At 40.1% G+C, this 27,956-nt stretch overlaps 1 protein-coding gene across 2 annotated transcripts in view; it reads right to left on the bottom strand.

Annotated features, from left to right (window-relative positions):
* PRDM5 (PR/SET domain 5) overlaps nucleotides 1-27,956 on the bottom strand; it is a 153,556-nt gene that overhangs the window by 78,458 nt on the left and 47,142 nt on the right. For both annotated transcript variants that reach the window (XM_084787308.1, XM_084787309.1), the window contains exon 3: nucleotides 16,684-16,806. In XM_084787308.1, coding sequence (XP_084643434.1) covers nucleotides 16,684-16,806 — 123 coding nt within the window. The remainder of the gene's footprint in view (nucleotides 1-16,683; nucleotides 16,807-27,956) is intronic.

Genomic DNA, 27,956 nt, shown 5'->3' on the forward strand with positions numbered 1-27,956 from the left:
TTTCATTTTAAAACACGATAACGTTATATTAAACTATAACTTTGAGGGATGCATGCTTATTGGGAGGCTCTGTAATGAAAGCAGGGTTCAATATTTACTAGACTTCTAAAAAAAGCAATGGAAGCACTTCACAATCTGAAGTGCTAGGCGACATTACAGTATAAAGAAAAACACAGCTACAGGGGTAGCACGCATTTTATTAAGAAAGGAGAAATATCCTTCTGCATATAATTCATATCATTACCCAGGCCTAGAGTCTGTTTCTCTGCCTTTGTGACCAGGGTGTTAAGATCACATGCTTAAATCTCTTCCTTTCCTACCATATAGTGAGGATCTTGACTGTGTCCTCAAGGTCCACTTGTTGAAGGCTTGGTCTCTAACCAGTTATTGCTACTGAGAGAGAGTGGAGCCTTTGGGAGGTGAGGTCTAGTTGCAGGAATTGACTTAGGGTATATCCTCAATGTGACTACGTAGCTTCTGGACTCTTTTTTTTTTCCTTTGCTTTCCTCACATCATTCCTGACTATATCCTGCCTGACCACAGGTCACAAACAAAAGCCAACCAATCCAGAACTGAACATGCAAACCAAATAGGTACACTGTACTAATTTTTAATCATCACAATTCCTGTAACTTCCATCTTGGTATTATCCCCTTTGCAGAGCTCTGTCAGAATCTGTCATGTTACTAATTTCTGGAGCCTTGTGGAGCTGTTTTCTAACCTGTGTGTACACCCAATACCTGTCATCTCTTGCTCTGTGGTGCGAAGGGTGTAAAGAGCACAGATCTAGGAGCTAGAGAGATTATTGGGGCACACAGTGTTCTTCCAGAGGAATGGAACTGAGTTCCCCATACCCATGTGGGGCAGCTCAGACCCACCTGTAACTCCAGCTCCAGAGGATCTAATAACATTGGCCTCTACAGGCACTCGCACACACATAAGCACAGGCTCACATTCAGATGAAAAAACATACACAAAATGAAGAATGATAAAAAATATATTTTAAAGTGAGTATGGCTCTAACGTACTGGGACTCAACATTACCTCCCTACTAACAGGAGGCCATTTTGACATTCTGACCCTCATATTTGTTTCTATTTATTACACCCATTATTTCTGTTCATGACTTAGTCACATGAGCATAGTCCTCCTTGTAGGAATTTATTATCTTGGGGATTCACTTCCGTCAGCCTTAACTTTAGCGCCATGATATTGTTTATGGTCTACCTAAGGTTTTGGGTGACTATCTGGAGATTTATAAAGTTCTACAAGTCAGTACTCTGCTCAAAAGTCACTATTCTCAAACCATATACCATGGACCGCTCAGCTGTGACTCATCTCTTACATCATGGCTCATGGCGCCTCTTCTCATTTTGCTTGACTGTAGTCCCGCCTAAGGCTTGGCACATCGCTTCTCCATTTGGCCATCTACAATTTCAAAGTGTTGTAGCACCCTAAATGCCCAATCTGTTTCCAGAGTTAAATATCTAACAACCGGTTTTTTAAAGATTTATCAATCCCCACTGTTATGGAACGATAAAAATAAAGACAGATATTATAAAGATATAAAAGTCTAAACCAACAAGTGTGTACTGGCTCTATCAACTTGACCTGAAAGGAGGGAACGTCAACTGAAAATATGCCTCTGTAAGACTGGACTGCATGCAAAGCTGTAGGGCATTTTCTTAACTCGTGGTTAATATGGGAGGGCCAAGCTCACTGCATGTGATGCCTGGGCCAGTGGTCCTGGGTTCTAAAAGAAAGAGGCAGAACAAGCAGTGGGGAGCAAGCCAGTAAGTAGTACTTTATGGCCTGTGGATCAGCTCCTACCTCCAGGTTCCTGACCTGTTTGACCTGACCTCATCATATGCTTAGTAAACAGGAGTGTCAGCTATTTGTATTTATTCATTTAATTATGTGTATTTATCCTGTGTTGTGTGGAGCATGAACATGAGCATGTGCATGTGAGTGTCCACTGAAGCCAGAAATCCTGTCATCAGAGACATACAGGAAGTAAGGCTAGGCTAAGATGCCTCAGGGAAGGCCCCCAGGGCCTCCATCTAGGCCTCAGTTAGGGCCTGACTCCAGCTGGGATCAAGTACTGAAGAACAGGGCCTAGAAGGTACATAGCACATGCCACACAGTGGGTCTGGCACTCTGCCATATGCATCTTTACTTTGAATTAATAAGACAACAAAAGCAACAATGCCATTTAGGAAAATAGAAGAAGCTATAAAAATGGTTTGTGGCTCAATTTTCCAGTCTTAACCAATTTACAAACAAAAAACAACTACAATATTTGTTGTTAATGTTTTGAATCAGCATGTTCTCTATACATAAAAATCTGCTATTATATATGCATATACCCATATACCAAATAAGATGAGTCAATGCAGCAATTCTTAAAGTTAATTATTATTCTTTAATAAATCTGCTAAATCACGAAATATCTCCAACCATAAAGGGGGGAAACTCTTGTATTTGATGTTTTACCTGGAGGGCCTACAACTTTCTATATACTACACAACCTTGGCCTCATGTTATGGAGATATTTACCTTCCAGTTACGAGCATGTCTGTCCTTAAGATATACCATAGTAGGCTCTCAGATGTGCTGCATGGGAAGAACATTTACATAGGGATCTAAAGGCATTTCTTCTGTCTTTGCCTTGCTGCTCCTGGGCTGAGTCAATTGGGCAAGCCTCCTTTCCCCCCAGAACCTCTATTTCAGCTACAATGCAATGATGTGGGCTTATCTCTTCCTTTGTTAGGCTAGAGTCAGACACAAGCAAAAGGGAGCCTAGTCAATGGGGCAAAAGGAAAAGTGCTCATACAATTTTGTCTCTAAGACCCTGTCCCACTTAAGAAAGGTTGGTATAAATTAAGAAAACTACCTAAACAGGTTGCAATAAAAAACTGGAAAATGCATTCTTGCAAGACAGCTAGTTCTCTTCTCAAAACCACACAGAGCAATTTACACCATCATTTAATGAGTTCTTTTTAACCGTGACTACTATACTATGACAGTGGTTAGGACCAAGTTAACTTAAGATGCCTTTCTGTTAAAATCTTTATAATTCTATCACTTACTAAACAACTCTTTCCTTATCATTTGGGAGGTAAATCTGACTTGGAGGGCTGGAAATATTGTTCAGTGGCTAAGCAGCTGCTGCTCTTTCTGAAGGCTCCAATTCTATTCCCAGCATCCACATTAGCAGCTCATAACTGGAATCCAACACCCTCTTCTTGTCACCTTAAGTATACACACACACACACACACACACACACACACACACACACACACACACACACACACACCCCAAAACAAATAAATACATCTTCTAAAAAGAATCATGCTTTCCAAGTCCCTACCTCCTTTCAACACCAAACATTATATACAAACCTCAACTTTCCCTGACAATTTGTCTGCCATCCCAGGCCTCACTGGGATAGATTTCATGAACTCCGGCATGGGAGGTTTTCTTCTGCTATTTGGAAACAGCAAAAGTAACTCTATCTCCTTCCACAAGAAAATATGAATTCCCACTGTGTGAAAATAAACATAACTCCAGAGGAGGGCATGCGTGCTTTGGTACTTCAGCTGCGTCTGTCTGTGACATAACCTGGTTCTTGTTTACTTGTTGGCAGGCTGCTGTCCACATGTGGATGATATAAGGGAAACCATGATTATACACTTGGCAAAGGCACAATTATTCTATTGAAGAAGCAGTAAGCTGTGAAAATCCACACCAGCCAGCTGAATTGACCAGCAGGTAATCCAAACACAAGAAAAATCAGATCCAAAGCAAACCTTGGGCTTACAAAATTAATGCTTTACACTAGAGTAGAGAAATTTTTGAACTGATACTCTACCCAAAAGTTACTTGAATAAAAATGAAAGTTTTAAAAGGAAATAAGATAATAATATGTGACACTTACTATCATCTCACTTAACCCTTCTTTACTAACCTCCTGAATAAGTCTCAATCTGCATAGAAACATCATTTCTACAAGATGAGAAACATCAGGAAAAAATTTATGTAGTAAAAATGACATATATCTACAACATTACTCTAACAACAAAATATGTTTAAAATGAGATATAACTACTATCGATGAAGCATTTGAACCTACTCACTACAGCAAGCTGCCACATGACTCCAAACTCCCTAGAAGTTCCTGCACTCTAGACATGTGTTAGCAGATGGCATGCACTCACACATGGGATTCCAAATGGTAACAACATGAGCCACATCTAAGCAAAGGCTTTGAAAGTCTTCACTAATGTTTTTTGCCAGGAAAACACACAGCTGCAGTTAAAAAAAAAAAAAAAAAAAAAAAAAAAAACCTTTCCTTTGGATACCATGTGGGTGAAGCAGCCATACATATGCAAACAAGAATAAGACTTTATTTACTACTATACATTATTAGAGCTCAGCCAGACATAATGGTAACACTGTATTCAGGAATTCAAGACCAGCTTCAGCTGCAAAGCAACACCTCATCTGAAAAACTAAAGAAAAAACAAGCAGCTGTGATGATGCATACCTCATCCCAGGCATCCCGGGGTTGGGGAGCCAATTCACAGAAGGAGCACCTTGAGGGAGAGGCCAGTCTGGTCTATAGAAAACACCTAGCTGCAAAAACAAACAAGGTAGTTTTGGGCTATCTGTGACAGTGGTCTTCACAGTTAAAGTGACTGACACACTTACAACCAGATTAATAGTTTCAAAACTTTTAGATAAGAAAGAAAATAACTTAAAATCACAAGGTGACATAAGGCAAGAAAAGAATAAGTTGTGTTTAGAATGACGAAAAAGGCAGAGCAACCCCGTCTTTATGTCCAGGTCACCTTGAGCAGGCACAAGAAAAACAAAGGCTCAAACAAGTGCAAAGAAATCTGTTTCCTTTAGAATCCTGGCCTGTGATCAACCACACATCAGGGAACAGTTCACACTATCCTGGGGAACAGATGCAATCTTAAAAACTAAGCCTGTGAGCAGAGAGTCATCCCTTGCATATCCTTAAGCAAACACAGACAATCCTTTTCTGAGACTCACTAGGTGAGATTGTTGTGAGGTGAAAGAAAGGGAAGCGAACCACAGCTCTGCCTGCAGGAAAACAAAATCAAGTAGATACAACTACAGTTCACCTTTTTCTTGCATATAGTTTGTCAAACACTAAGAAATTTGAGAACAAAAATAGCACTACAAGGATAAGAAGCCCGGGGTGCCATGTCATATGTACACAAGCCCCGGCACAGGGCAGTGCTCTGCACAGACACTTCCAAACCTGAAGCTCCTTTAACTGACTCCACAGGTGGCTGGTGGATGTGGCTATAGTGATGCTGGGATGTTCTTCTCAGGCAGAACAGGTTCTCTGGTTGCCACATTATGTTTTCATACAGTAGCAAATTCTAACGTGAGATACTATACTGAGAATGAAAAAGCCTTTGGTCATGAACCAAAAATTCGATAAAGAAATGCATAATTATTTTTAGGTGAAAATAAAATACTTGAAATGTAAATCGCATAGCTTCCCTACAGGGCTGGCTTTGCACAGCTGATAAAATATCAAGCCGATATAAGTGAGTATATACCATTTAACTCTTTCTGCTTCTGGGTAAACTCACTCATTATGATCATTTCTAGTTCAATTCATTTGTCCACAAATTTCGGGAATTCCTTGTTTTTAAAAGCTGAGTAGTATTCCATAGTGTAAATGTACCACAGTTTCTTTATCCATTCTTCTACTGAGGGACACTTAGGCTGTTTCTATGTTCTGGCTATTATGAATAAGGCTGCTATGAACATGGTTGAGCAAATTTTCTTGTTGTGTGCTGGAGCATCTTCTGGGTATATTCCAAGGAGTGGAATAGCTGGGTCTTGAGGAAGCCCTATTCCCAGTTTTCTGAGATAGCCCCAGATAGATTTCCAAAGTGGCTTTACTAGTTTGCATTCCCACCAGCAATGAAGGAGTGTTCCTCTCTCCCCACATCCTCGCCAGCATGTGGTGTCGCTTGAATTTTTTATCTTAGCCATTCTGATGGGTGTAAGATGGAATCTCAGAGTTGTTTTGATTTGCATTTCCCTGATGACTAAGGAGGTTGAGCCATATCATATCATGAAAGAAGCGTTCCCACTACATAACCATACCAGAGGCCTGGGCAGCAGGTCCCAGGCTGCTCAGCTTTCTCTTACTACATCTGAATTGATTTACCTGAATCCTTGGCTTGTGGGAAACTCCATCAGGGAAGGGATTATATCTCAAGCTATGTGTGTTATCATTCCCAAGATACTTACTATTCCACATTGTACCAGCGTTATCTGAACTCAGGTTTCTCCTTCCTCCTGCCTCTGCTGTTGCTGAATTTCTTACATTTCTCACTGTTTTGATCAAATTTCTGATAAGAACAACTTAAAAAGAGTTGATTTTGGCTTATAATTCGAGGTGGTACACCCTGTCATCGCAGGAGAGCAAGGCAGCTGTTCATATGGCTTCTGCCACCGAGAGAAAGAAAACAGGAAATAAGGGTAGGTAAGATGCCTCAAAGAAGGCCCCACTCGTCCACTACCTCCACCTACGTCCCAGAAAAGGCCTCACTCCAGCTGGCATGAAGTGTTGAAACATAGAGCCTAGAGGGCATATTTGACACACCACACACTTAGTGCCTGGAACTATATCTTCCCAAGGTCCGGCACTCTACTCTATGCATATTTGTTTTGAACTAATAAGACAATAGAATGCAATAATGTCATTTGGGAAAATAGCCACAATTTCTGTTTTTAACAAATTTTAAATAATATAGTAGTTAGCCAACTGTTGGGGGTGGCTTAGCTATAAAGTGAAATAGAAGAGTGGCTGCGAAGGTGTGTGTTGTTAAAAAGAACAGTGTCCGAAGACACAGCCGGGTAATGGCACTGGGCGTTGCTGAGGAATCTAGTCAAAGGAGGTTAAGTGTGTGTGTGTGTGTGTGTGTGTGTGTGTGTGTGTGTGTGCGTGTGTGTGTGTGTGTATTATTATGGCTTAGTGACACAGTCCACAGTGACCTGAGGAAAAACCACCAACTACATAAGGTAAAAGAGGTCAGGGAAGCGTAGGGAGAACACACTGGTGGTAAGGATGTGGCCATAGCAGGGAAGGCGGGCAAAGGGCTGGACACAAGTGCATCAACAAGTTTCACTTACACTTAGAGGCAGGAGCCTAATTCAAAAAGCATAGGTACCATTCTTTAAGCCAAGAAAGGAGAGAACAGTTATGTTTGTAGTGTAATGTGATGTGTAAGGTCAAGATATCTTAGTATTATTTGTGCCCCTTTCTTTACATTCACAAAATAGGCATATGCATTTTTAGAGCTGTGTTTAAACTGTAGTGTGCTCTCAAACATTAGAACGGACAACATAATATTTTTCTATAGCAATGTCATCTTAATCAATGAACTTCGAAATAGGTGCCATTAGTCTCAAACTGCTTCTCAGCTATGGTTCCGGTAAGTTGTACAGACGGTCAAATGGACAGCTTTCAGTATTGCACATAGAGAAATCCTCAGACCAACAGGACAACAGTGCTCTATCTCTGCTCTGCCCTGTGAACACTGTGCAGTGTAGCTTTAAGTTTGTTCACCAACCTAGTATGGGACTTTTGTTCATTTGTTTTAACAGTAACAGTAAAGAAATATATTTGACCTTGGGATGTGCCAATGCAAAAATCTGATTTTTTTTATAATAATTTGAAGTATCATAATTTATGGGCAATCACTTCTTTGTGCTTGTCTGCTTTGATTATACTTACCAAGTGACTTTCTGGGAATAAAATATTATCCTGAGGTCATCCCACAGGTTTTAATGATGTTAAGCTAAACCAATTTTAAAAAGCATAAATCTTATCCATTAACAAGGAGAAAAGTGTTTCAAATGATGCTTTTATGTCAACATTATATCATGGCATTAGTCTTTTCATGAGCTGAAACACAGTATGAATACAGATACCAATATAAACAAATACGTGCTTGATAATATACATTTTTACAATATGACAAAGGTAAAAGGAAGATCTCTGAAATTGTATTATATTTCAAAATATAGAAATGAGAATGGGATGGAGTTGGGAAAATCTCTCAAAGGCCAGCTGTGGAAGAACTGGCATAACCCTCAGTAAAAATGACCACCCCCTGCCTCTGAATGGGAAAATGATAGAACAGACGGGTGCTTAAGGACCTTACTCAACCATAGGGAAAGAAGCCAGAACACAGTGCTGCATCTTTGTGCACAAAAGGATGTTAAGTAATGTGACCATCTTAACCAAGTTAAAGAATTCATAGGCACATCAGTCAAACAAATGCCCAATTACTTAAACATGAGACAATATATCGGGTTGTGACATAAGTGAACTAAATGATAGATATAACCACTTTCTAGGTGTGAATATCAACTGCAAAGCTCTCATAAGAAAGAAGCCCATACTCAAATCTCACAATGCCTTGCCCTGGACTCTGCACCTTCCTGAGGTCACAAACCTCTGCAGTAAGCTCACGACTAAACAGAAGCCTGTCCTTGCTCTTCTCTGTTCCCAAGCCGTCTTCTCAACTCACGTAGTCTGCAGAATCCCCAGAATGTACACTGAATAACATAAATCACAAAGCTTCTTTTGAATATTTTGTAATTCACTGATGAAATGCAGATCTTCCTGTTTTATCTCAGATCACTTTATGAGAAACTACATGCTTTGGAGTAGTAGTTTTTGTTGAATAGAAATTTCCCCTAGAAAACCCAACATCCACTGACAAAGAAGTAACTACGCCTAATGCTAGTATTCAGTTAGTAAATTCATTCAGTTTACTGCATTTACATCTTCTCACTACCTTAGTGACAACCACTGACAGTAACCCAAAACTCACTTTCAAATGTACCTGCCATTTTGAAAAATAAAGCAAAGCCACTTCCTCCTTTGTGTTCACGCACAATGAGTGTTGCTCAGCAGCAAGTAGCAAGCAAGCTTCATTGGAGAGGCTGGGTTCTAGTGCCTGTACACATACACACTTACATGGACATACATGCAATTGTTAGTTTAATTTCTCCTTCAGTCAGTGGGCGTACTGAACTTTTTTAAAGCTTCAATGCGTCTATCATTATACTTTGTAACAGCTAAGAATCTATAAACTTCCTGTTTCATTTCTACCACATCTCTTAAATCTTACGTAGAAAAACAGAATTCTTCCATGTCTAATGCACCGCTCACTGATTCTCGTATACAAAGATTCCATCATTATACTTATTAAGTATGATTTACGATCCCCTTCTTTCTTCACAGCAAACCTAAACTTGACTATGCCATAGCTCTTTGCGCTGTTGTATGCTGCAGTTGCTGGTAATTAGTTCGGTACCAGAAATAACAGTTCTACCTGGTTTGTTCCCAAAATGCAGTGATAACCTTATCTCTACTGATTAAGTTGGTTTGAAGTCTATTTTTTCAAGTAGTAAACATCACTGTTTGCTGGTTCCTCATTCAGTTGATTTGAAATAACCTTTTACTCTCCATTCACCCTAAAGTTGTGTCTTTAATAGCTACATGCATTTCTTGGAAGCAACAAACAGATGCATACTGTTTTTCATTTGAATCTGTTAGTTTCTCTCTCTTTATTGGAGAATTAATATCTATAAAATACAGAATTTTTATTGCAAGGTGTCTTGTAACACCTGCTGTTTGTTGACTTTTGTTGTGCTTGATGTTTTCCTATTCCAATTTGTTTAATTTCTGTTCTCATCATTTTCATTCTTTATTGTATTCTCGTAGACATGATTGCTTTTCAGTCAGACAGATTCCTCCAAGCATCTTCTGAAGAGCTGGCTTAGTTGTAATGAATTCCTTTAGCTTGTGTTTCTTTTTCCTTCAATTATGACATATAGTCTTTCTGGGTGTAGTACTAGATTGACAGTTGTTTTTAGAGATTAAAATACATGATTAGAAGGCTTTAGGAGTTTGTCTTTTGATTCCTTTCAATGTATATTTATAATTATTTTTTGAATTTATTGTTAGAACTGTATCTACCTCATTCACACTGAACAGCACTACTGAGAAATTAGTGATTTTAGGGGACTCATTGTTCCTTGTCTTTATTTTTCATGATTCTTTTGTTTTTAGAATTGGGAATTGTGCAACTAGGATAGATTTTTTTGAATCATTCTTTTTCTTTTAATAGAAATGTTTGCACTATTCAAAGGGGCCCAGGTGGTAGTAGTCGTGTGATGTCATTTTTCTTTCTGGTACAATCATGTTATGGGCACCAGGCTCAATCTCTAATACTCTGCTTGCTGGATCCAATCTCAACCCTCTTGTCATTCCTTCCTAGGCTCCTACATGGCTGTCATACCCCTAAGCTGTCCTTTGCAATGCAGGGGCGGGGTCTCACATGCTGGCCCCTCAGTGAGTGGTTCCTCACAGGTCAGAGCATACAAGCTGCCACTCCGCTACTCAGTCTCCTTATCTGAATGTGTTGTTCTGGTCTTTGAGAGGTCCTTAGCAAGACTGGGCCACCAGTGTTGTTTGACTCAGTAGGCAGTCATTCATGGGTTATGCTATAGATGTTTGTTAAGCCCATTTGTAAATGGTGGCCTTGGCACTGGATGGCACTTCCTAAAGCTGGCAGTGTCTGCTTCTGTGCAGTTTCTACCTCACTGCGTATTAGCTGACTCAGTATCTTCCACACAATCTAGAAGTAATGAGTATTCTACTGATCATGTTTTTGGTACATAGTCCCATGACACTTTCTCTGAGCAGACATCAATGCATCTACTAAGCAGGCTTTTTATTTTATTTCTTTAAATGGTGTCTCAGCACCACTCTGGTAGAGTGTCAAGGAGAGCATGTGTGTTTCTGGTCTTCCTTGTTACTATTCAGCAACTTTCTTCTACCTTCCTCCCCACGTCTCTTTAACTATCTGTACAACACCACATCTCTGACACTGTGTGCCTCAAGCACAGCTCTGGTCACTCCCTCTCTCAGGACGGGACTCCCAAGACCCACCAATCCCTGTAAGATGGACCTTGAATTGTTTTCCCCCTGTCTGATCCTATTTTACTCTAGTATCAGCTAGAGATCTTTAGCTGTCTCCTGCCTCCTCTGAGAGCTGTTCTTACTCCAGTTTATTGCATGGGATTGCAGTGTATCCTGCCTTTCTATCCTCTGCTATAGTAACAAGCCACTAGTTTTTTCAAGATGCTATGGTATGTATTTAACCTGCACAAGAATCCAATCAGATATGTCTGACAATATAGTCACATGAAGAGGAGCCGAGTTTTAAATATATTATTTTTCTGTATAGAATGCAGGAGCTACATTGTCATAGTACATCCAGCACTCAGGACAGGGCCCAGCACATTGCATGTTCTTAGTAACTAACAACAGATGGTTGAATGACTACCCTGCTCAGCCAGCACAGGGCAGAGCCAGGAACCTGGAGCAACCCCTGTCAAACCAGAAAACTGGTGTTCGTTTTGTTACTATCAGCCATGTTTCTCATCCTGTACTCTGTACTCTTTGTCTGGTTCTGTCAAGCACCTGCTTTTATCATTAACCTTACCCCCATCCTTCCATAAAGTAAATGTTCATCCTGCCAACAGCCTTGTGACTGAAGTATACCTTCCAGTCCTAAACAAGTCTTCAGGGCCTTCAGTGAAGACTTCTCAGGTGTCCACTTGACTGTAAACTCTTTACAATCCAGTGGTCCCAAACCTGCCCCCCAACTAAGCTGCTCTTGAATTCTACTGTCTGGAAATATAGAATAATATGCATGCTTCCTACTTCATGATGTGAAATTTAGGACAAGCTTGTTACAAATAGGTAACCAACACAGTTACAAACTTATACAGATGAGCTATATAAACAAAAGCCACTCATATACAATTTTAAATCCATAACCTTAAATAATGATTTCTAGAGACTGCATATTGGTGGCATGCCATTAATAACATGTTTTTATTGCTGGGAGAGACACACGTGCTGGGAAGTATAGCCGGCCTGCGGTGGAGGTACAGTTAACTATTGTAATGTTTTATGGGACTAGAGATACAGAAGGTCTTCTCATCAAAAGGTACCCCTACAGGGAGCGGGGGAGGGAGGGAGGAGAAGAGGGAAGGAAAGAATGGAGAGAGAGAGAGAGAGAGAGAGAGAGAGAGAGAGAGAGGAGAGAGAGATCCGCCAATAATATTTTATTCATCACTTTGAATGGCTATTTGCCAAGTCTATAAAATACTGTGCTTAATATTCTTTCTATTGGCATAAGATATCCATCTTAGCCTTATGTGTTCCTTAAAAAGGAGCCTCAAGTTGCCTAAGGCTAAGTTTTGTTCTATTTGCTATCAGCGATGTGATCAACTATGGTCTTTGTACTGAAAGCTATTTCAGAATGGGGGAGCACTTTTTCTTCATCACTAACTTCTATTAATACCTTTTTGCTCTGTGAGGATGAAAAATGTAAGGTCTGTAAATAATGTATAAAGGACAAATTTTCCAATCTTTCCTTTTCAATCTTTAAATTAAAGCTAATGCCAAATACCAGTAATGTCTTGGTTTACAGTGACATTTCTCAGAAATGATCTCAATTTTAGTGAGAGATAATGTATAGGGTACAAATGTTAACTACTATTTTTCAGACAAGTGGTACACATGTGGTTAATTACTAATGAAACTGATACTAAATTCCAGCCCCCACCCCAAACACGCCTATAGCAAGCTACTATGCTGATGCTGCAGTTGTACACAGCTCAAAAGGAAGAGCCTACAGTGGAGTAGGTAGCTATAGGAGCGCTGAGTTGACGTCAGAAGTACGGTGAATCTGTGTTGCTATCTGAACTCAGCTTCAGAGCCCAGCCTGCCTCATAACATAGATGAGAATCCAAAGGGTTCCTTCATGTGCCAAGGCCTCCATGAACATCAAGTCACTCCTCCACAACAGCAAACAGTGCTGGGAAGAAACGTCTGGAAATGGGTCCTGAAGAACATGAGGTGTAATGCTACCTTGGATATTGCAAAGAATTCAGTTTCTTTTCCAAACAGGATAATTCACTACCTCAACTAAGTAATTCTTTTTGCTTATGTAATTATATTTTTAATATATATATATTTATTTATTCATATTACATCTCAATTGTTATCCCATCCCTTGTATCCTCCCATTCCTCCTTCCCTCCCACTTTCCCTCTACTCCCCTTCCTTATGACTGTGACTGAGGGGAACCTCCTCCCCCTGTATATGCCCTTAGGGTATCAAGTCTCTTCTTGGTAGCCTGCTATCCTTCCTCTGAGTGCCACCAGGCCTCCTCATCCAGGGGACATGGTCAAATATAGTAATTTTAACTAAATAGTTTTCTACTTAAAAGAAAAAGAAAGAAAGAAAAAGAATACAAAGCCTACAGTGACTTGTCAAATTTTTTTCAAATACCATACACATGTTTTCATTTAGTGGCACAAATTTAACTCTGAGAAGTGTCAGCACTGTTCAGTGCCTGAGAGTGCTTCTGCATCACGTACAGACATACCTTTCACATTTAACTTTCTAGTCTAAGTTGGAAACGTTTCCAAAATCTAAATACACACTTCAGCTGGTTATTCTGAAAAGGGTACATGTGGGAAGAACTATTTGCTCACTAGATCGTTTTTCAGCAATTCAGATACCTAATCATCATTTCCAAAGCAAATTTTCAAAAATCAAATAAATTGCAAAACTACAAACATAATTGAGTCTCCATGAAGGAGTTCCAACTGTCTGCCAAAACAGACCTGAAATTCTAAATCCCTTGTCCCTCCAAAATTGGACCAAGTATTGACATCTTCCACCAAGCAACCCGCACAGCCACAAATGTTTCTCATTTATTCTACCCCTGGGGCATACAGCTCAAATAAAAAATTTCCTGAATACCCCAAATTTCAGATGCAATTTGGAATGCAATTGATTCATAATGTAATGCAGGAAACATTATGCTCTTGTCTTACCCACTCAGAGTTTCTGGAATGCAACTCTCAGGAGAGCATTCTAACCAATTAGAGGAATGGCTTTGTTTTCAGTCATGAGACCCAACTATCTTGCTCTTTGTCTCTTACTCAAATATGATTTTGGAGCCTCAGCAGCCTGTTGCTCCAGCTACTGTTCAAGAGAGAGCTGTTACTCAAGGGAGCTAATAAAGATCCTAGTGTATAGCATGGCAAAACCAAGGTTATGGTGCATCCATTCCCATTAAGAAAGGGCCTTGCAGTGGTCACTGAACAGACTTGGCTCCTAATTAAATCAAGAGTGAAATTTCACAGAAGTTCTTGTCTCCTTCTAATCCTGCCCTTATCTTGATTGCCCTCGTCAGTTATGTCCTGAGGAACGAAAACTGCTACCATTTTCTTTCAGACTTACATTCTCTCTCAAGGAAAGGAATACAGTTGACACGAGGGAAGAAAAGTGGTTGCTGAGTATTCCAGAGAGTGATAACTGTGCCTTGGGAAGGGTGATTACTAGAAACAACACATGCAATGTCCACAATGTGATAAACACATAAAGCACAGTAGAATGGTATGTGGATGGGAAAAGGTCAAGGTCAATACAACCATGGCTATTTCCATCAACTGAAGGGAGATTAAAGCAAAGTACACACATAGGACATTCTTCAATAAGGATTGTGGAGAGAGTCTGAGGCCCAGTTCAAAGCTCAGAACAAACAGCCTGAGAGTTGGAGCAAATGAGGAAAATTACTGATTATCTGAACTATCAGCCAATAGGAAGAAAGTTCTCAAGTAAGAAAGTCTTGGAAAATGTTAAACCCCATATGACAACACAAGGAGGGTGTGTGTGTGTGTGTGTGTGTGTGTGTGTGTGTGTGTGTGTGTGTGTGTGTGTATGTAGTGTCTCTGTGCCTTTGTCTGTGTCTGTCTTTCTTTACTGTGTGTGTCTAAAGGACAGTAAGAAGAAATAGTTGGCTTAAAATAAATTGGCTAAGTAGTTGTGACAACAGTAACATTTACAAAGTGAACACGGCAAGTGAATTCATAACTACAGATGCCATGAGACTACTTTGATCAGGAACATGAAAAAGTATAAATATACTTGAAAAATTTATGCTTACACATGAAGGAAAAATGAATGTTACAATTGTGTTTGGATCTTTGTGTCGAGGAGAATCCAAAATGTGGTTTGACAATCTCTGCTGCCAAAGATCCCATATTCTATCTTAGCTGTTTTAGAAGAGTCAGCTCTGCGTGTCCACAGAGAGACAGACATTATTTTTCTAACCTTTGTATTAGAAGATAAATTGCTTAGCTGAGGATAGAATATTGAAAACTGGACAACTGTATTTTTTGTTGGATTAAACTTAATGCTGTGGATTTTCCCTCACTAAAGTTGGTTTAGAACTAAGTGTCACTGGAATTAAGTATACTAGTCAATAAATTTCTATGTTAGAAGTTTCTATAAGCAAACACAAACATATAAATGAGGAATATAGAACAGTGTAAACAGTTTGCCTCTGCTCTTTTTCTTCCCCTCTTGTTTCTGTCAGCCATGGCTTCTTGACTTTATCTGCAGTTCAGAGTCAGGACAGGAAGCTTTATACAGGACAAGTCAGTTTTACACCACCCTAAAGTGTCCCCTAATTCTCTTGGCCATCTAACTAATCTTTTATGTATAGGGCCACTACAAAACTGCCTCTTGTCCCTTCGCCTTTATTCCCATCAAGCAATTGCTAAGTTCAACTCATAATCTATACAGGAACCAAATGGTATATGTGGCAGTATACTATCACACGGTGAAAGAGAGTTCAGTGAGACTCAGTTCCTACTTGTGGCAGTCCATTTTATAGGTCGACTCAAGGTAGTGATGGATAGATAGTTCAATGGTATGTTGTGTGCTTCTATGAAAATGGTTTTGGATGAAAGTAACATTTAAATCAGTGGGTTTGAGTAAGGAATATTGACTACCATAATGGGAGGGGCCTCACTCAATCAGTTGAAAGGTCTAACAGAACACAAAGCTGCCCCCACCCCCACCAGCCCCCAGATTGTTCAGCATAAGAGAATCACCATCTCCTCCTCTTGTTCAAAGAAGACTCCATGGTTCTATGGGAGCTTTTACTCCTTGGATTCTAATTGAGACATAAGCTCTACAGATTTTGGATTTGCTAATGTCCATTACTGCATGAGCCAAATGCTTATAATTTCTCTGCATAGAGAGATACTTAAATGTATCCCACTGAATCTGTTTATCTGAGGAAATCTCAAAAGCTCATGATCCCCACGAGGCTCAGTCTGACTGGGAAAACACACATGAACAAACTGTCTTCATGAGGCCTTCCCCAAAGAATAATTCACAGCACAATATGATTATCCAAAGCAACTAGCAAACCAAAGTTCCATCAAAAACACTCACTGAAGAAAATCAGAGAAGAAGGCAAGCTCTGCCAAGCACAGTATCAGACCATGTAACCCATCCCCACGAGAAGTACAATAAAGCCAATAATGATCTGGTTTTAGCCGACAGCTCAGTTGACGTTTCCTACGAATGCTGACTAGATTATTTCTAAGCTTTTATGAGTTAGGTACTGGTATTTGAAGCTGATCATAGGGAAATGAACTGAAGACACGGAGTAGGGTTATAAATTAATTCATTACTCTCATGGTGCATTGTACAAATACGAAGCCAACAGGCTCACTTGAATGGCAGCCAGGTTCTTCCTCTCCTGAGATGGTGCCTCGTGAACAAAGCGAAGCCAGTTGGAGTGTCTTGGGTTGGTAGCATCCAAAATATACAGAACTTCTCCCTTGCTCCCACGAACCTAAAGCAAAAACAAAAAGACTCCAGTTTCCACAGAAATCCATGTTAATCATGCTAAATTAACCAAGGGTAGAAAGTTACGTATTGTTAAAAGTATGAACTTTTTTATTGATAATCACTGAAGAAACATTAAACAGCACTCATGGCATAAACTTATGGATAAAGAGAGCCTAGTATTTAGTTACGCAGATGTCAACTGACTCATAACTTTCCTCAAATGTCAGAGATCTCTCCTATTTTCTGTGCCCTTGTTGCGGGTGTGTCTGAGTATATGTGTAACAATCACAGCCATTGGGGCAATAAATCATAATGCAACCCATTCTCGTTTCTCCACAGAAGCGGGCAGCACTGCCTCCCACATGACAGGAGCAAAACTGGAGCAATTCTCTTCCATTTGCTTAGTGAATTACTAGGGGGAGGTGACAGCTTACGTGACACGTGCCTCTCCAGGGGATAAATGAAATAAACTTCATTTTGCCTTCTAAACAAACTACCCATGAATTTCAGGAGACAATACTTTTAAATTATTTTATTTTATCTAGTCTTTAGGCATAATTCATTGTTGGACAAACATAATATTTTAACAGGAAAAGAAGTAACAGGAAGGAAGAGAGGGAGGGAGGAAGGAAGGAAGGAAGGAAGGAAGGAAGGAAGGAAAGAAAGAAGGAAGGAAAAGAAAGATGGGAGGAACGAATCAGTCCATTGAACACTCTTTAATTCAAGATTCTTGGAATCTAGTGTCTCCAAAATCCCTCCATTATTGATTACTTGACACTGACTGGCCCACTTTAATAACATATAGGCACCAGTGTCCACTTGTGTTTATGTATCACTGAAATTCACCAGTGGAGGGATAGAGGGAAGTCCAGCAGTTCATAGACCCTAACTCCTGCAGCAGTTGCAGATTCAGTTCTCGGCACCCACGCCGTGGCTCACAACCATCTGTATCCCCAGTTTTGGAGGGTTTGAAACCCCTTTCTGGCCTCTTTGGTTACTGCACACTAATGATACACAGACATACATTCAACCCATACACGTAAAATAAAAAAATAAAAAAATTTTAATCCAGCAGAGATGCAATAGAATGAATGGTTTTCACTCCAAACATGCATACTACATAACACAATGTATAGTCTGGAAATGCACCTGTATAAACTTGAGGTAAGAAAAAATTCAAGAACAACAAATCCAAGTGGCATGCACTTCCATGATACACTTACACATTCACTCACTCAACAAACTACTGCTGAGTCTTACACTGCCCAGGACTAGTGATGTTTCAGAAAACAGACAGAATAAGACTAAGCTTTTGACCACGTAACACTTCAGAGTAAACACACATACAGTTGGACTTCATGTGCACATGAACAGGAACACTAAGAAGATAAATAACCCAGACTCCAGAAAACTGAGTAATGGGGAAGCCAGGCAAGTGGCTTTGATGAGGTATCTTGAACTCAAGTGATCTGAAGGGGAGAAGGATCTAAAGAAAAGGTTTCCAAGCAGAGAGAACAGCAAGCAGAAACAGCAGAAAGGCTTTGAGCTCTGAAAATGAACTCGGTGTCTACATGCAACAGTGACATGGTTGAAGGATGGCCAATGAACACAACTAGGGAAAGGACGGACACTGAGACCAACTGGAGGATGACGTCACCCACACACATATGCACCAAGAAGCCACCCACTCACAGTCACTGGGAGGCATGTGCAATAGTTCCCACCCAAAAATCTGCTGCAAAGTCATCAGTTGAGTGCATGTCAAAAGGTGAAATCTCAAGATTCCAACATGCAGCATACAGGGAAAAATTCAGTTAACTTTCCCCAATATCTGATATCTGCTGTTTCTCAGCATGTTGTTTTCCCAAAAACCAAGCAGTTTTCAATCATCCTTTCACAATATCTCTAATGAGATTTGTAATGATCACTGGGGGACAGAAATTTAATTTTCAATATTTGAGCTGCTAAAAGAGGAACTGAGGACAGTAAAATCCTCAAGCATTTCTCATATTCTTAGGTGTGGAACTGTGAGAATTAGTTACACCTCTACCTACATAGCAAACTTGTATTGGAATTTCCCTGCCTCCCTGCTTCAAGCCTCATTGACCCATGGAGAATACAAATAAATAAATACGTACGTAAGTACCAACAATACTGATCTGGATCTGAAGCACACTGTATACCTATCACTCAAAGAGAAACTTCAATTTCAGATGTTTGGCAATAAAATCTTTCCATTCAGGTACCACCATAGCTATAATTTAAAAAAAAAAGTCTTTATATTACAAATAGCTGAATTAATCACAGCATGTAGTCATCTTACTAGATAGCTAGAAAAATATTTCCTCAAGAGAACTGTAATTTAAAATCATAAATATTGTTGAAATCTACATAACCTATGAATGAGAGAGAGAACATGTGTTTGTCAATGGCATTGTCTCAGCTTGAAGGGAAGCCCTAGTCAGGGACTTAGCTTGGGGTCCCTTGGTGATACATCCATTACTCAGTATTTTATACCATGCAATAAGATGTTCTTGATGTTTGAACTCAACACAAAGATGTCAGATATTAGCAAATGTTTCTTAGGCGTACTATAGTAAGCACATTTAAGGAGGAGAGCTGTCCATTCTTTATGAATTTCAGTTTTGCTCAGGCCCCTTGGCTCCCACAATGTTCAGTCAGTGTATTGATTAGTACTGACTGTTAACTTGACAGACTACATAATTATCTGGAAGGTAGCTACTGGGCATACCTGTCAAACATTATATTGATTATAATAACTGAGGCCACTGTGGGTGGCACCATTCTCTGAGCTGGGATGTTAGACAGTGGAAGTGAAGAAAGAGAGTGAAGTAGCATTTGTCCATCACTCTGTTACTGACTGTGGATGCCATGTGACCAGCCACTTCTTCCCTGCCACAGTGGATTATATACTAAACTATGAGACAAAGGGAAGCCCTCCATCTTTAAGTTGCTGTGTCAGGGTATTTTATCACAGCTATAGGAAAAAAACCTAACACCCTTGGTATTAGCAACTTGCTTTCATTTTTGGTTCACCAGATGTACATATTTTCCAGCTGACTGTTAACCTCACACAGTATTCCATTCCAAGAGAAATGCACAATTTAACATAACATCTTCTGAAATGTGTTATTTTAATAAAACATTGTTTTACTAAAATGGTTTTATTAAAAATAAAAACAATTTTAATAAAAATTAAATAACACTTTACATTTAGTGTTATTTACATTCTCATAACAAAAATAACTGTGAGAAATTAGTATACACTGCGCAAATCATTGTATTTGAAAACCTATCTTTGCTCATTCACATAGTCAGTAGCCATCTTATTGTAATTACCTGCACTCACAAATTATTAAGTGCTGCATCTTGGTTCCTTGCTGAGCCATTCCCCGGCCTGCAGCCTACAGCTCCTGAAAAGTTGCTGCATTACCAGTTCCTAAGACTGCATCTTCCTGCCCTTGTCACAGTACACCTGTTCTCTGAGGGAGGCATCCTTGCTCTTTTCAGCAGAAGCTAAACAAGACAACCCCAGGCAGAGAGCGGCCATTAAAGTCTCCATTTAACTACCTTAATGTGAATGAACCCTGAGGTAGCACATTCAGCACTTTTAATAGCTAACAAAGAAGACTGAAATGTCTTACTAACACATCCTCACATCTCCCGAGCTTTGTAGCCAAAGCACAAAACTAGTCTCCCAAAGACTTATCTCCTTTTACTTGTGTTTTGAAGGAAACAAACAACTTACTACTGCCCCACTTAAGACACTCATCTACATTCGAGGGCTCTAATGAAGTCAATGTTTTCATAGTGAAGTCACTGCAGCTCAGAATTCTGTCGATTTATACAGGTTTCCAACACTGGTGAAACAAAGCGGTTGCCTAAAGCCAAAGGGAATAGATCCTATGTAAGCAGAAGACAAAGTCGGCTGCTTTACAGCTCTCTGTGCTCAGCTCCTCAGTCAGTGAAAACTGTACCCAGTAACACTCCTGTTTCCAGTCCGGGCTCAATATTGATGTTGCTTTCAAATGTGCAAGAAGAAGGAAAAACTGTTTGCATTCTTGCTACCACAGGTATGCACCTTCTTCCACATTCAAGACTAGTGAAACCAAAGAAAGGCTCTAGCTGACTTCATCTTCCAGCCATAGCTTCTTTCAGAGGAAGACAGTTTGGTTGGTGAAAAGCTTAGCTTGTGAGCAGAAAAATGAGAATCAGGCTGTTAGAGTAAATCAGCTTCCCTTAAAGTTCAATATTGTCCTTGTTAAGTTAGGTCAGCTCTAGACAGGAGGCTTCTTTATTGTTTGGATACTGACAGTTAAAAAGAAGGCTCTAAAACAACCCATTCATCGTTCTTTCCTTCAGTAGTTCATTACTGAAGCTTTCCTAACTCCCTACCTACATATACGCCAGCAAGACTCCACAGCAAAGCTAATGAGCCAAGCCCCTACCCCAAGAAGCAGCAAAATGGTACTAGTGAGCAGCAGGGATATACAGACAGTCCCACAGACATCCCTGACGAGGGGCTGAATGTTACAGAGCATGTCTAACCAGAAGACACGTGTCCTCTCACAAGGCTTTTCGGAACACTGGTTGAGTGCTAAGATTGACAGCATGCCTGTCTTTAATGCATAAAATGTCATTTTTTAATTTAAATTTCAAGTACTTCTCTGTGATTTTTTTTAGCTGAAGGAACCCATATGCCTTACCTTCAGAGCTTAATTAGTCAACTGTCAAGATATTTTTTGAGCACTGAAAGGCAAGAGATTTTGGAGTAAAGTCTATCATCGCATTGTTATCAAATTTAACACCCCCCCAAAAAATATGAACAGCCAGAAATCAGGAGGGTCATCACTAGTAAACTGATGATTTGCAGTTTCTCAGCACAGAGTGTGTTTCCCTTGGCAATTTTTCAAATGATTTCAAGTTTTTCTTGTTTGGATGCTTATAAACACCAACTGTGCCAGTACAGGAGTTAGGAGTTTAGGAAACAGAAGATTTGGGTATATGCTGTAGCTCAGAACCCTTTAGGTGATCTTGATTAAGTTGTCTCCTTTAAAAATGGGTCTAGATGGGTGTGGTAGCACCCCCATGATAACAGCATAGGTACAGGAACTAGGCACAGGTTTGGACTCGGGGAGTGGGAGGAAGGCAGTTAGAGCTATGGTACACTCATTCTTATTTTGTGTCGGTTCTGCAGACTGCATTATGATCTTAGAATATGAATGTATTCTGCCAATCAAATATTTCCCAATTACTAATTCTTATAATCATCTAGTAATCACAATTCTATGCTAAGGTACTGGAAAAGTTGTATCTGTTATTAGTACAGAACATTCATTGTGCCTAACACCGGACAACTTTCCCATGTGCCAGGAAAAGCTTTAGAAGAAATTTTAGAACATAGCTTTTTTATTTAATTACCATTTGGGTAGTATTAAGGCAATATAAAACCTTGTTTAAGCTTATAAAGTATTGTTTTATGCAATATAAAGTTGATATACATATAAACTGCATTCATGAAAAACATCTAGTGCATATGAGATAATAGTGCACACAGGTCATGTAGTGGAGTGAGGAGAAACATAATTCCCAGAGTAGAGAGGGCATTGTGAGAAGCCCGCAAGGGTGTCTGCACCCAGGAAAGCCTCTGATTGTTTTCTGGACACAGAAACAGGGCAAAGAGGTGGCTGCATTCTTACTGCTGGTGATCCTTACAGGAAGATGGCAGACTTTGCCTATATCTTTTCTCCTAAGATCTGGCAATACATTGTTTGACATCACTATAAATAATCTCATATTTAAAAAATGAGGCTTGAGTCCTGGGAGACTTCCTAGGAGATCCACTCACCTCTTATTGAGTACGACCAGGAACAAAGACTTCTAGAATCAGACTGCTCCTGTCTGACCCACTTCGCCTCCCTCAGGACTTCCACAACTTTTCTTGGCAAGAAAAGTTCTTGGTTTGGAGACATGTTCCAACATGGACCCATTATTAGAATAAAGATGGTCTTATCAAAACTGAATTTTTCACACACTGACTTCAAATCTATCCTCAAATATGTTCTTCGCATACTTCGTAGCTGCCTATCCCCTTATACCAACGTCTGTCTAAAGACGACCCTCTGTTCTAGTCAGAGATTGACTCCGTTATCTCTATCTGCTTTCCTTCTATTTCATTTCCAATAGATACTCAGCCACACACAGCTGGCCAAGCCATGTAAGAGCACAAGTGCTCTACCTATAGTGGAGAATGCATGGATAAGACAGATTGTCAGGAGTCAGATTCCACAGTGATGCAAAACTCCTTTTTGTCTAACATTTGTTATTTTTACTGGACATGTGCTTTGGATTTTATAGTCGAGTTCATTACATGAAAACTGAAACATGCCAGCAAAGAATTCTGCTTTGAAGAACAAATAACAGTAATAACAATTAATAGTTATGGAGTGTTTATTGCATGACAAGCACAAAATACCACAATATAAAAAATATAATCTATTCACTTCTCAAAAACTGCTCTATGAGAGCATACTCTGAAAACTAAGGGTCAAGTATTCTTCCCCAATATCTTGCAGGAAAAAACTTTCACAGCTATTTCTGGAACGGGGCCTTGAAGCATACCCATCCAATTATGAAACCACTTTGTTACACGATGCTAGTATGTGTACAACCTTGTCACCAGTTGCCAACTACGGAACAGAATTCTAAGAATATCTTTTTACAATGCCCACCCATGTACTACTGTCCCAGCACCCGAGAATTGCTGAAACTTGAGTAGGAAGGAGATTTCTTCTAAGGCAGTGTCACATTATAAAAAGGAACAAAGACTAATTAAGAATTTGTTTGTGCTTTTAAACTGTAGGATTTACACATCCTCATAAGAAGTGAAGGTAGAGGGGAAACGATGAGAAGACTTTAACGTAAGGGAGTTTCTCCAGTGCTGAGACAGAGGGTCCCAAAGGTGGCTTGACAAATGTCACTAAAGGAACTAAGCATTGAAACACATCTCTAGCCAATAGTCAGCAAGGAAATAAGAAACTTAGCCTCAGAGTCTAAGGCGGTGGTTCTCAGCCTTCTTGATGCTGCAAACCATTGATGCAGTTCCTCATGTGGTGGTGATCTCTAAACATAAAACCATTTTTATTGCTACTTCATAACTAAACTTGCTATTGTAATGAACTGTAATGTAAATATATGTGTTTCCTGATCATCTTAGGCAACCTCTATGAAAAGGCCATTCAACCCCTCAAAAGATTCCAAACCACAGGTTAAGAATTTCTTGTCTAGGAGAACCAAATGCAGCCGTATTGAACAAGGTTGGAAATAAACAGATGGTTGACAGCTCCGAAAAGAACTCAGGCCTGGGGTTGGAGAGATGGCTCAGCAGAGAGGGAATTGCTGGGCTTGAAGAGGACACAGGTTCAGTTCCCAGCACCCACATGGCAGCTCACAACGGTCTGTAACTCCAGTTCCACAGGATCGAACAGCCTCTTCTATCTTCTAGTTTTTGCAGGCACTGGGCACTCACATGGTACACACATTTGTGTGTAAGAATTTACACATACACATAAATACGTATAAATTTTTTTTTAAATCTTAAGAAAAAAAAACAAAGAACTCAGGGCTGCTGACTCCTGGCTTGGTGAGAAGTGTAAGCAGAGTTACACCTGGGCTTCAGCCCTTGAGAACCCTAAAATAATAAAGAGGTAGGTTTTTTTTAAGACATTGAAATTCATTGTAATTTGTAAAGTTATAGTAGAAAATTAATATCTCACTCCTGGAATCAAGATTTCTGTTTGCTATCTTGGTACTATATTATAACAACCTTATTTTCACAGCAGTAGCATAAAATCCCACCTTTTAACCTGACAGACACTAGGCCACAAGCCTGGAGTGGCTTATCCAGATGCCATGTTGGAGCCTGTGGGGGAGTCTGCAAGGTTCTGCACCCACACTCATGCCTGCTGTCGGCTGACCCTCCGTTCTCTGAGGCTGTGGGGCTGTGGTCCTCTCTACCTTGCTTCTTCCATTTTATCTAGCATATTATATGGCGGCTTGTGATCTCCTAATACTGATGCTAATACAACAATAGTGTGAATGCCTTTGAAAACGATACAAACACGGTTTAATGTAAGGGAATCATTCCTCTATGATGAAGGGAAGAGGAGGCAAAGAAGTGAGAAATGCTATGTATTCATTGTACACTTTAATGCTAACTCATAGAGTACAATCAATTCCTCCTCTCTTGAAGAGAATTAAGCCTCATTCTGTACTTCCCAACTCATCAGCTGTCTCCAAATGCTAGGTGCTTAAGTGGGTTGTGTTTTCCCTACACACAGCAAAGCTGTCTGCGGACTTCCCTGCATGTATCTAGTGGCATCAACAACTCAACAATAAAGAAACTACTGAGCGAATGCTTTCTACAGCTCTTCATCTTGAGACACAGTAAATACTTAAAAATATAGATGCAGAGCACAATAAAGAGAAACCAGGGAACTTGCTGCTCAAAGGATAGTATGGAACCTTGGTTTGGAGTTTTAGAGTATACTTCTGAATCCGAGGCTTTCCAGAAGAGAATGCTTTTCATTTTGTAACTAGCTACCCTTTAACATAACTCACCTATAATTGCAAAGGGACAAAACACTTTCTTTGTCCAGTGTGATCTGGCTTCACTGGAGAAAAAGCCGCCCTATGCATACACATACAAAAAGCATAACGTGGAAAAGATCAACCTGAGGGAAGTGACTCAGAACCAGAAAGACAAACACGGTGTGTAATCACTCATATCTGGATATTAGTCATAACGTACAGGATCACCAGGCTACAAACCACAGACCAGAGAAGCCGAGTAACGAGGAGGGCCCAAGTGGGGAGTCTTGAATCTCACTGAGAAAGGGAAATAGATGAATTATCTGGGGTGTATGGAAGGATGAGACTGAGTAAGGGAGGGGGAAGAGCACTGGCTGAGCCAACTGGAATGAGGCTGGGATGAGCTGGAAGCCTAGGACAATGAAAACTCCCAGCAATCTATGAAGGTGACCCCAGCTAAGACTCCCTAGCCTGAACCAGTCATCTCCTGTAACCAAGCCAATGGAGGGACTGGGACACCAACTGAGCGCAAAGCCTTAGCCTCACAATGTGCCCTTCCTGCGAGATGTGCAGGGGTAAAAGGTGAATCAGAATTTGAGTAAAACAGAATTGAGCAAACAATGGCTGTCCCAACATGAGATCTCTGCCGAAAGAGAGAAAAAGCCCGCCAGGACAGCACTAGTGATAGTCTGCTCTGCTTGCAGACAGACACCTAGCATAAACATCATCGGAGATGCTTCACCCAGCAACTCTACCGTCTGCGGCCTGATCCACACATGCAGTCACTCCATTAGATTTCCCTGTACAAACAGCTACTGATATTGGGCTTTTGCGTCTACCCAAACTGAAGATGTTCCTCTAGAACACTGGAATTTCATAAAGCAGGTGTTTTTAAAGTTGGAGTTATCTTTAGAAAGATAACACAGGACACAACAATACATGTTACTTGCTATTTGCATTTAACTAATTCCAGAACAGGGTCTATGGACCTAGGGGCTAAAACCAGTAACTGGAGAAGCTGGTAGAGCTCTTTTACTTCAACGAGATGAAATACCCGCCTTAGAGTGACAGCAGGTCCTCTATACGGATACAGAGAGAAAGCACAATGCTACAGAGTTAAAGAAAGCCATGCTAGTCTGCCTGGGAACAAAGAGACATGATGTGCTGAGTTTGCAGAAGGCGGCACGGGATCCAGTAACCATAGGGCTGCAGCACCACAGTTTCCAAGGCTCTCTTCAAGGGAACTATATACTCCCACACCTCTGAGCCTGAGTGTGGAGCCCACAGATAAAACGAACCATGCACTGCTGAGATCTGCAGTTTCTCCTACACTTAGGAATATATCCCCTTTCAGATCACCTGCAATAATCAAATTAGCATACAAACTAGAGGCAATTTGGGAGACTAGGGCAAATGAACATAACTCTCCTCTGGACTTTGAGCATTCTTAGAGTAAGAAAATACAAATTAAACAACTACGAACAAAAGAACATATATGAATTTCAATTTATCTCTAGGATTTGACAGATGGGAAGATATCTTTAAAACTGTGGCTCATTAAATCAAAAGTTTAAAAAAACGGCAAATACATACATCAAAATATTAATAATCTAAGCTTCCCTAAAAATTCTTCAGAGAACAAAAGCAATTCAGAACAGTCATTTATCACACAGTGAAGAAATTACAGGCCAAGTCATTAAATGAAATTTATTCAAGTTCATGAACATTAATCTTCTTTATATGCAAAGCAAACAAAGATTCCCAGGTAATGTCAAGCAAACGTTGAGCCCTGCCTGGCAAACTTCTACTGTGTTTTGAAGGTTCCTATGTATGCTGGTGTTTTTGAGTTGCGGGGAAAAATATTACTAACTTTGTGAAAAATAGTTTAGACTTACTTTTTAAAACATATTTTTTTAATGTGTATTGGTGTTTGGCCTGCATGCATGTCTATGTGAGGGTGTTGTATCACCTGGAACTGGGGTTACAGGCAGCCATGAGCTGCCATGTGGGTGTTGGGAATTGAACCTGGGTCCTCTGGAAGAGCACCCAGGGCTCCTAAACTATGAGCCATCTCTCCACCCCCTGGGCCCACTTTTTTTTTTTTTTTAATGTAACACAGATCAGAACTACAGTTTGCAATTATATACAGGCTAAAAGTAAGCAAGCTCCCAACAGCTCACAGGAACAAAATCAGCACTGCTCTCAAGGAGACTGCTCACCAACAGTTCTGGTTTAGTTTACTAAATGGCAGAAGTCCTCGATGGACACAAAAATGCAAAGTGACCAGAACACAAGCAGCCCCTGTACTGTTGTAAAACTAACCAGCCAACAACAGCCGACACCAGGAGACTATCTCAAGCATGGAATAACTAGAAATAGAAGTACTGACACAAAGAAACGTGCAGAAACCGAGAAGGGAAGCTCAAGCCTCCTCCAAGCACAGGGGCTGGTACCAGAAACAGCCTGACAAAGCTGAGTGTGAGCAATAAAAAAGAAAGCACATAGTTTACAAAGAACAATGGAAGGGAGACAGAGGAATCAAGA

Source organism: Acomys minous (assembly GCF_964271855.1).
Source record: "Acomys minous genome assembly, chromosome: 6".
Lineage (NCBI taxonomy): Eukaryota > Metazoa > Chordata > Mammalia > Rodentia > Muridae > Acomys > Acomys minous.